The sequence below is a fragment of the Chinchilla lanigera genome, unplaced genomic scaffold, assembly GCF_000276665.1.
Source record: "Chinchilla lanigera isolate Chin_1 unplaced genomic scaffold, ChiLan1.0 scaffold00188, whole genome shotgun sequence".
Taxonomy (NCBI): domain Eukaryota; kingdom Metazoa; phylum Chordata; class Mammalia; order Rodentia; family Chinchillidae; genus Chinchilla; species Chinchilla lanigera.
The window spans coordinates 403,397-413,381 of NW_004955589.1; the positions used below are offsets into that span (position 1 = coordinate 403,397).

General features: G+C 49.9%; 1 protein-coding gene and 1 long non-coding RNA gene across 5 annotated transcripts; one reads left to right on the top strand and one right to left on the bottom strand.

The window, feature by feature from the left end:
• Window positions 1-2,147: 2,147 nt before the first annotated feature.
• On the top strand, window positions 2,148-6,540 carry S100a11 (S100 calcium binding protein A11). 4 transcript variants are annotated; one of them, XM_005414535.1, is made up of 3 exons: window positions 2,148-2,255; window positions 5,046-5,198; window positions 6,235-6,540. In XM_005414535.1, exons 2-3 carry the CDS (start codon window positions 5,052-5,054, stop codon window positions 6,385-6,387), a joined length of 300 nt encoding a protein of 99 aa, XP_005414592.1. In that variant the 5' UTR covers window positions 2,148-2,255; window positions 5,046-5,051; the 3' UTR covers window positions 6,388-6,540. The 4 variants fall into 4 exon arrangements, with proteins under 4 accessions (XP_005414592.1, XP_013365413.1, XP_013365414.1 ...); XM_013509959.1 differs by lacking the exon at window positions 2,148-2,255 and adding an exon at window positions 2,350-2,373; XM_013509960.1 differs by lacking the exon at window positions 2,148-2,255 and adding an exon at window positions 2,505-2,603.
• LOC106147596 lies at window positions 6,354-9,258 on the bottom strand. The gene is made up of 2 exons (XR_001232535.1): window positions 8,250-9,258; window positions 6,354-6,800 (listed from the first exon to the last, which is right to left on the bottom strand). It is a non-coding gene; the product is annotated as an uncharacterized LOC106147596 (long non-coding RNA).
• Between the last annotated feature and the right edge of the window lie 727 nt (window positions 9,259-9,985).

Here is a 9,985-nt window from a genome sequence, read left to right on the forward strand (position 1 = left end):
CCATGAATCTATCATAAACTCCAGAAGCTGCCCCAGGACTGCATGAGGCTTTGGGGGGACATCCAGACAAGAACCGTGACAAGTCCCCAGAACAGCTCTAATGTTCTCAGGCAGGGAAAATGGAGGGGGGGCAGGGCCGTGGCAGGGAAAGGGAAGCCAGAGACAACTGGTTTGGGGAAAATGAAATCTTTCTTGATTTACCGAGTCTTGATGCACAGACGGGGTTTTCAATTTCCCAAATAAGTGACAAAAAATGTGGGTCTGGAGAGGCGGAGCGCAGAGATGAAGATCTGGCCTGCTGTGTTGAGCCGGTGAACAGCACAAGGACAGGTACCAAAATGCCTAGTGGCCCAGCGCTTTCAGGCCCCATTTACTCTGCAGGGTTTGAAACCTTCACCCTCAAAACCAGCACTTTACCTGATAGTCATAACAATCTTGTGAAATAGGAAAGGCAACCCGACCAGTTAACACATGAGGAAATGGAACCTCAGAGGTTACGGCGACGGTTCTTGTCAAAAAGTATTACAACAGAGCTATGGACCCAGGATTAGAGGCCAGAACTTCTAGTTCTTAATAAAACTCCCAACTCTACTGAAACTGCGAAAATGTCATATTAGCACAGGTCAATTTTTAATTGCAATTGCTCGGTTTTGGGTTTAGGGTTTTGTTTCTCGCTTTTCGGCTGTTATCAGTTTACAGTTTGAGGGAAGAGTGGCAATAGTGCCTTGGCAGCAACCATCAGCAATCCCGTGGCAATCCACCTGGCAATAACCACCACTGTTTATTAAGCATCTTCGGTGTGGAGAGATAGATAGCCTGGCTCCTGGGGACCTGCTCTGTGATTATGACCCATGCTGTCTTTACTCTCTTCCTTGTTTTTAAAAGGGACTTCTCTGCTCCTCTAATCTGAATGTGCAGAGGGAGCACATACACTGTATGATAGACAATTTTGGGGTTTTAATTTTTTTTTTTTCCAGTACCGGGGATCGAACTCACGACCTTGTGCTTGCCAGGCAGGCGCTGTGCCACTGAGCTAAATCCCCAGCCCCAAGGCATTTTAATTTTAAAATTTATTATAGTAAAAGACAGACTGTCATTACCCCCCTCAAAATACTCTCTCTTACACGTATACACATACATACACACACACACATTCAAACACTTATCCCATCCTTCTTGCCACCTTCTGGGGCAGTTCTGGAAGGCCTTTTTCTTAAGTCTTTAATTTCACTGTTCTGGCTGCATCAACCTCTTGAACTGATCCAAAACGTTCACCTTTCATGATCATTTTAGCTTTGAGGAAAAGCCAGAAGTTGCACAGTGCCAGATGCCAGATCCTGTGAATAAAATGGATGAGAAGCCAGGTTTGGTGGTGCATGCCTGTAATCCCAGCACTCAGGAGGCTGGGGCAGGAGGATTACTACAAATTCTAGGCCAGCCTAGGCTATATATGTGAGTTCAAACCAGTCTGGACTATGTAAATGAGACTCTGTCTTAAAAACCAAAAAAGAAAAAAAACAAAAAGGATGGATGAGCCAGGCGTGGTGGCACATGCCTGTAATCCCAGCACTCAGCAGGCTGAGGCAAGAGGATCACCGTGAATTCCGGGCCAACCTGCATTACTTAGCAAGACCGTGTATCAAAAAGAAAGAAAGAAAAAAAAAGATGAAGATGCGCCATATTTCACGAGCCTGCAGTATTCACCATACTTTCACTGTTGATTACAACTCGTAAAGACCTTCAGGAAACAGGTCTTGCAGCACTGGTTCCGAGAGTGGAAGAACCACGGGACAAGTGTGCCCCGGCGAGGAGAAGCAGTTTGAGGGGGTTAATGGTAATGTCTTTTACCTTAGTGAACGTTTTAAAATGTAAACATTCACCTTGCTTTTTGGCGGCCCCTGGTACATGGAAAGACCCGGGACAGACTGCCGGCAGATCGCTTTGCGAAACTTTTAATTCTGAGATTTAAAGTCTGCAAGGTTTACAGGACAAGGAAAGAGAATGAAAACTCGGTTCCCTCCCGGAGAGGACAATGGCTGTACGTGACTTTAAAGGCCAAGTTGTGTGCTTAGCGGAGGAGGCCGCGGGCGGGCAAGCCGGGACCTGCGGGCGGGGTGGGCCGAGTCAGGCTGGAGCAGGCGGAGCCCGCGGGGCGGGCGTGGCGCGGACGGGCAGGGCCAGTGCTCGCAGTGGACTCAGCTAGTCCACAGGTCCTGCGCCCGGACGCTGCGCTGCGCTCCGCTCCGACCCGCTCGGTAAGCCCGGCTTCCCCACTTTCCTTCCAGCCTAGGTGCAGAGGGGAGGCGGCGGGCTGGGCGCCAGGCTTTATCGCTGAGACCGGCGTGGACGTGGCAGGAAACAGATCAGGAAAAGGCAATTAGAGGAGCAAGGACGGAAAGCAGCGGCCCTAAAATTATACCTGTAGCCACAGCCTAGGGGCGGCCACCGGGGTTCTTTTGTGTTCTACCGTAGATAAGAAGAGCCGGGCCGGGCGGGGTCCCCTGGGCCCCTCCGCGGCCCGCAGCCCTCTCCCAGGCCGGGGTGCGCGAGGAACTCTAAGCCGGACTGCACTTCGGGGAGGCGTTCCTAGGTGGATCTGTAAGGTCAGGGGGAGAACTTTTCAAACGTGGTCGCCTGCGTCCTGGGGAAATCAGTTTCAGTAAGCGACGGGCAAAAGGCCAAGACACAAAGAGCCGAAACCGAGGGCTGTGGCCCCGCGGGAGGAGCCTGGCCTCGCCGCCCCGCTCCCTCCTCTTCCTGTCCCCGCCGTCTGCGAGGCGCTCGGCCCGTCGCCCGCTTTTCTCCTCTGCTACTTCCCGGCCCGCGTTGAGCTCTCTGCTTTTCCATTAATTCTTCTCCTCCTCCTCGGTCTCTCTTCAGGAAAGGGGACCCAGATCGGGCTTCTGGTCCCGCAAAGCTTAGAGTGTCATTTCTGAAAGACCATCAAAAGGGGAAGCACACTTTGTGAAAATGATGTGAATCTCAAACTTGAGCGTCCATAAAGCTCTGTGGGCACAGCCACACCTAGTGGTTTCCGTATTGTCCGCACTTGCTGCCTGGCCCAGGGGCAGAGTGACAAGGGACACATGGACCACAGCCGTGTGGAATATTCACTAGCTGTCCCTTTACGGGAAAGAAACCGCATGTCACCCCTGCGTGAGTGTATCTGAACCACCCGCCCACATTTTTCTCTTTGTCCTTCCCTTCCATAAAGGGGGTCAGGGTCACGCGGTCCCGGTCCCTTAAGGCAGGCGCCGCACCAGCGTGTGGTGAAGAAATAAGCTGACTGCCCTGAGGGACGTGCTGTGACCAGGATTCCTTGGGGCGAGGAGGGTAAGAGTGGGAACTTTGCTTTTTGCTTTTCTCAAGTGTTGAGTGCATTTTAAAAGTTCTTCCACACCATTTGTTCATCACAGCCCCCAAGTAAAACTCCCAGAGTGGAGAGTGTTGATTCTTTCCTTTGGCCGCCGCCCGCACCAAGGACAAAGCCTTCCCAGCTCTGGGCCTTCCCCGGACCCATCTCCAAAGGCCCCTTGAGCGCTACCAGTTCTATAATTCCATTTCTGTAATTTGATCATTGTGTTTCTTTTGCTTTAGAGAATTACTTCTGGGGCAGGAAATGCAGAGAGGTTTAAATATTCTCCTTGTGTCTGAAAGCAACAGTTTTTCAAGAGAAAAAATATGGTCTAAATTACAATCATGCCTGTAATCCCAGCACCCAGGAGGCTGAGACAGGAGGGTCGTTGCGAGTTCAAGACCAGCTTGAGCTACAAAGTGAGCTCAAGGCCAGCCTGAACTGCATAGTGAGACCCTATCTCAAAAAGAAAAAAAAAAAAAAAAAAAAAAATTACAATCAAGACCAACATGGGGGTGGGGGGCAGAAAGGCCTTTTGAAACTGCAAAATCCAAGCACTCTGAATCTTGCAAAGAATGGTGACAGAAGCATCTGTAGGTGTAGGGAAAGGCGGAAGAGCTGGAACCTTTCCCCTCTCTGGTGAGCTCTCCCTGCCAACCTTCCCATCCCCCCGCAGCTAGTGAGACAGATTTTGGTCCTGATAAGAACGCGTTGCGCAAACAAACTTGTTCCTAGGCTGTGGTATTTTGGTTTTCCTCAAGCTACCAACATCGCTCTTAAGAATAAGTTCCTTTTGTGGGAGAGGGGGCTCCCCAACATTGTGGTTGGGATAGGCTCCACCTCCAGAAGGTTCAGGGCTCGAAATTCTGCAGTGATCCCAGGAGCAGCATGTGGGCTAGGCTGGTAAAGCAGCTAGGGGAAGGAGGAGAAAGGCCCCCGGGGTAGTCCTTTGCACATGTAAATTACAGGGCCCAAAAGCCTTCAGCTCTGGGTTCGGGAAGTCTACCCCGGAAGGCAAATCAAAGGCTAAATGCTGAGTCGCTAACGAAGCCATCCAAACAAATCACTGTTAATGCCCAGAGGCAAAGCCCCAGAGGAAGGGTGTGGCCCCGCAGGTTCCCAGAAAGCCTGCAGCTGCTACTCTTATCCACCAGGGGGAGCGCACCTGCCCGCCTCTGGGCCCCGGGTTCCTGCTGTAGGGACAGTTTACGCAACCCAACAGAGCCTCCCTGAAGCGTTCCACTGTGAGGAAAGCAGAGTCCAGCGCAGGACGTGAATCTGCCGGTACCAGCACAGCTACGGTTCAGCTCTGACATTGGAAGTGCCACTTGCCGTTCCTTTGGGAGTTAGTGGCACCTGGAAGTGGAAGGACAAAGGTCAAGGTCTGCAGAGAGGGACCTGGAGGCCACGTCCTCGGGCTGACGCTGCCATGGTTTCCGCCTCGGGTCTCAGTGGCTTCACAGTAAAATCCATGGTTCCTGGCCCCTAAATATGAAATCTGCTTTTGAGCATCTAAAGCTTTCTGTGACTTCTTATGGTTGCCTTGGACCCCTGAGCTCCCTGAAAGATGATCTTTTTAGTAAACCGCTTTGCTCCAAAACGAGGAGATGAGAGGCTGCAGCAGGTTTGCAGTATCCAGCCTTTGCTATCTAGTCCCTGTCTGAGCTCTGCATTTTTTTTTTCTCCAAAGGCAAAAATGTCCAGCCCCACAGAGACCGAGCGGTGCATCGAGTCCCTGATCGCTGTCTTCCGGAAGTATGCTGGAAAAGACGGGAACAGCGTCACACTCTCCAAGACAGAGTTCCTCACATTCATGAATAAAGAACTGGGTGCTTTTACAAAGGTAAGGCTCTGGCCCACACCCGAACCTCCCACAGCCTGAAACAAGACCTGGCAGAATGGTGGGAAATGGGGAGCTGACCTCCCACGTCCTGCGTCCTTCTCACTCCAAGTCCGTGTGGCAGCCAAGCTCTGAGCCTCACAGTGAGCACTGCATGATAATTAAAGAGCCTTTTCTCTGGAATAAGATATATTTTAAACATCCATGCCAGGCTTGGTGGTGCACGCCTGTAATTCCAGCACTCAGGCTGCTGAGGCAGGAGGATCGTTGTGAGTTCGAGACCAGCCTGGGCTACAAAGTGAGCTCAAGACCAGCCTGAACTGCACAGTGAGACCCTGTCTCAAAAAGACAAAATGAAATAAGTAAAGATCCTAGTACACAAACTGCTTAACACAGAATGGTGACTTACTTTCCATGACCAGGGAGAGGTGTCTGAAATGAACATCACAATAAAATCATTTCCAGTAGTATTCCTGCATCCCAAACGCTCTAGGGCAGTCCTGTCTGACAAGGCTTTCTGTGCTATCCGGCAGGGTAGGCACCACCCACATGGTCAACCACTGAGTCCACTGAGCGCTTGAACCAGAGCTAGAACTGTGTCAAGGACTGGCTTTCTAAGTCACCCGCGTGTCTGCACTGGCTATGAGAGGGAGCTTGTGTTGAGGGCTCAGCAGAGTGGAGGATGCAGCTAATTGGGCAGGGCCTGCACCCTCTTTCTACCCGAAATCCCTCCACTTGTACATGGTTTACCTATTGGCATCACATGCAGCACCCAAAAGAAGTATTGCACTGATTTTGTGAACCTGAGTAATGCCTAGTGCCACAGAAAGAACCCTGGACTAGGAGCAGGAAGGCTTGGGTTTAATCCCAGCTCTGACCCTGAGGCAGGGACCTCTCCTCTTTGAGTCTGTTTTCAAGTGTGAAAAGTGGGAATATTAATAACCCCTTCCTGTGCCTTACTCCAGTGAGAATAAGCGTGGCAGCATATTTCACAGTACCGTAGAAGTGTGACGTAAAGCTCTTATTATTATCTTTGCAGAACCAGAAGGACCCTGGTGTCCTCGACCGCATGATGAAGAAGCTGGACCTCAACAGTGATGGGCAGCTAGATTTCCAAGAATTTCTTAACCTTATTGGCGGCTTAGCCCAAGCTTGCCATGACTCCTTCCTGGCAGCCCAGAAGCGTCTCTAAAGCCCCCTGGGGTAGCCTCACGCCTTGCCCCTGCCAGGCGCTCAGTTATCACCTCCTCCTGGCCCACACAGACCCCCAGCCCAGCCCACCCACCACTCCATGTAGCCCACTTCTGATGCTAGTAATAAAACCACAGTTTGTTTTTTAAACATACGCTGGAGAGTCAGAAAATGTGTGCGAGGGAAGGCGGAGAATGGGAGGAATGGAAGCCGTTACCTGAAGCATCCAAGTACACAGCAAAGGTGCCTCTTTGGTGAACACATAATCGGGACCAACGACACAACCGGAATCATCTGCAGACTGCTGCAGCAATCTCACCTGTTGCCATCATTCACTCGTTAAACATCTGCCCACCCCTGCCACAGGCACTGGCCGGGAGGAGGCGGTCATCCAGGCGGCATGGTGCTGCTGCACTAGCAGGGGAGAAAACAAGGAACAGATACGCAGACCAGGAAACAAAGGACTGAGTGTGGCAGACCCCGGGAGGGAAAGACAAGGTCATGTTACAGGCGTGTTGCTGAAGGCTGGGGGAGGGCACTGTTCTGAGGAGATCTGAGGGACAGAAGGAGCAAACATTTGAAGGGATGAAGGGGGCACTTCAGGCAAAGGAGCAGCAGGGCGCCGCCATCAGGTCAGGAGGAGCTGGGATGGCCGAGAATTGAAAGGGGCCCCGGCAAATCAAAGTGCTCACGCCTGGCTATGGATTTCCTCACTGAGGTTTGGTATGAGCCAGAGCCAGCCAGCTTACACTTAATGATGTTTCTTTTGATTTGGTTTTTGGGTTTTTGAGATGGAGTAGCCCAAACTGGCTTCAAACTCAAAATCAACTCCTACCTTAGCCTCCTGAGTGTTGGGATTATTGGCAAATGCCACCTGGCTCAACACTCACTTTAATTTTCTGAACTCCCAGCTAATGCAGCAGGGAGGTCTAGAGAGACTGAGAAGGCTGAGCTAGGGGCCAGATGACAGAAGAGAAAGGGAAAAAGAAGTGGATTTTCTTATTGGTGTGCAGTCACGCTTGGGAAATTCAGGGGAGACGTGCTACGTTTGCAGGTAACCCCTGGCTTCTTATGAGTTTTAACTAGCAAAAATCTATCTGCATCACAGTTCATTCCCACATAAGGTAAATAGACTAGATCAGACCATTTTGGAACTGCTTTTTGACCACAACATTCCAGCAATAAGGCCGGTACCTCAGGCTAGCAAGTCCCAAATTTTTCAAGTAGAACTGTGGCTTTTAGATAGAGTTCCTTAATTCATTGGCAGCACAAGAAGGGGGGAGAAAAAGCTTTAGCAAATGAAACCTTCCATATTCTCTTGACATGTATGCAAAAAAAGTGTCATTATCTCAAAGTATGCCAGAGAAGAGATGGAAAAATACCAGGCATCTGAAGTTATACTGGTTATAGGGGTATATACTATTTGCTACTCCACCAAGAAATCACTGGCCCTCACTTTAACACATCAGAATTCGAGAGAACCGACTGGGAAATCTTTACTTCTTGGTACCCTCAAGTTCTGACAAGAAGATCCAAAGAGGCAGTGACAGCACACGCCTGTATTTCCAGGACTCAAGCGGTTGAGGCAGAAGGGTCACAAGTTTGAGGTCAACATAGCAATAGCCTGGGCGGGGAGCTGGGGGATACCAATCAATTCAAGATTCAAATAGCAAGCCCTATGGAATGGGTCCTGTAAGGAAGGCGAGTGGTGGAGAGACTCCAGGAGGAGGATATGTTGTGTTGGAGGTGCTGTTGGGGTGTTGGCAGTGGCCAGTAGGCATTTGTTTTTGAGTCTAAAGAGAACACAGCTTGAGAAGCAGAGGCAGAGGGGCTGGGGATTTCGCTTAGCAGCACAGTGCCTACCTGGCAAGCGCAAGGTCGTGAGTTCGATTCCCGGTACTGGAAAAAATAAAAATAAAAATAAAATAAAAAAAGAGAAGCAGAGGCAGAAGGGCCTGGAGGCCAATGGGAAATCTTAGCAAAGGAGAAAAGAATACTGACGTCATGCAAATGAACTGGCTGCAAAGATACCTTCCCTGACTCCTAAACCCTACCTTCCTCCCCATCACTTGATTAACTTTTCAAAGGAGCCCGCTACATGTACTATCTTTACTTTCTATCTTTACATCCCTTTTCTATGTTTACAGCCTAGGCTCAAATCTACAATTCCCAGCTCACGTGTTTACCTTAGCATCTGTGCATGGGTGTCCACAATGAGGATTCTTTGTGTTGCAACTGAAATATTCAATTTAAATTACTTTAAGCAAAAGCAGGAATTTATTGACTCATGTAAGTGAGCAAGCCAGGGGTAACTTTAGCTTTTGCTAAAGCTCCAGGAGTTGGTATCTTCCTCTAAATTCCTTGGTTCTGTTTCCTCAGTCTTGGCTCCGTTCTCCCCTTCCTTGTGGTTGTAAGATAGTGATCAACATTGCTAGGGCTACAGTCACTCAGATTAGAATTCACTGGGAAAGGGGAAAAGGCAATCCTCTCTGTCATAGAATTTTAGCAAAGGTACTGAGATTCTTTGATCATGTAATCACCCCAAGGCCAGTCACTGTATGCAGAGGAACCCAGGGCACTGACTGACTTAGGCCAGACCTGTGTTCTTGACTATCAGACCCGGGTTTCTCTTAGAACTGGGTGCCTCCCACACAAACTATGAGAAGCGAGAGTAAGAAAGAGCAGATCATGTACTGTTTCAGAAAGAAAATGTAATGAATGCTGTAAGCACAAGGAACAAACACACACAGAACACATACCTCAAATACAACAAACACATTTTAAAATGAATTACATCTTTCTCCCAGAACCTATTGTGGTTGATACATTGTGTCAGCTTGAGCCTAGAAGCTTAATTAAGTAACTCAGCAGTTCTACATCCTGGGGTGAAAGGACATGGCTTTTGTAGTGGATTGATAACTGGTGGTCAATTTATAACCCCCAGCTGAACTGAGTGAGTGGTGCTGGGTGTGGGAGACCCACCTGAGGACGGTTGCCAGCAGCATAAGAGGCAGACCTGGAGAAGAAGAGGCTGTTGGGAGCTGAGAGAGGCTGTTGGGAACTGAAAGAGACTGTGGGGAGTTGGCTTTCCTGATGAACTTGGCTGTTTTCATCCTCCGAGGAGCTCAGGACCTCGCTGGCACTGAGAATGGCTTTGGTTCACTTTGGGGAGCTCTGGTCCTCACTTGAGTATAGCTTCCTGGTTCTGGAGGGGAAGATGGTGCACTGCCGGCCTCCTGGAGAAGCTTGCTGCATTGGTTTCCCTGATGGGAACTCGGCCATCCTGATCACTGGAGGAGCTCGGGACCTCACAGTTGCTGACGATGGCCATGGTACCTTTTGGGGGAGTTGTGGTTCTTCTGAGCATCACTTCCTGGCTCCAGTGCAGATCCCTCAGCCTACTAGCATAGATCCTTCTTCCTGCTGGCACAGACTTTGTAGATTCCACCACTGACCTTTGGGCCTTCCCAGCAGATCCCTGAAACAGGTCCGCATGAGATGTTGTCATGGGTTCTGGGCCTCCAGTTGGATTCATGGGAGGCATTGTTATGAGCTCTGGGTATTCAGCTCAACTCATGTAGGACATTGTTGTGGGATCC

What these genes read in the sequence shown, in the direction of transcription:
- S100a11 (XM_005414535.1), top strand. Translation starts at nt 5,052, where the DNA reads ATGTCCAGCCCCACAGAGACCGAGCGGTGCATCGAGTCCCTGATCGCT. An exon ending in AACTGGGTGCTTTTACAAAG is followed by an intron (nt 5,199 to 6,234) that starts GTAAGGCTCTGG and finishes TTATCTTTGCAG; the next exon opens with AACCAGAAGGACCCTGGTGT.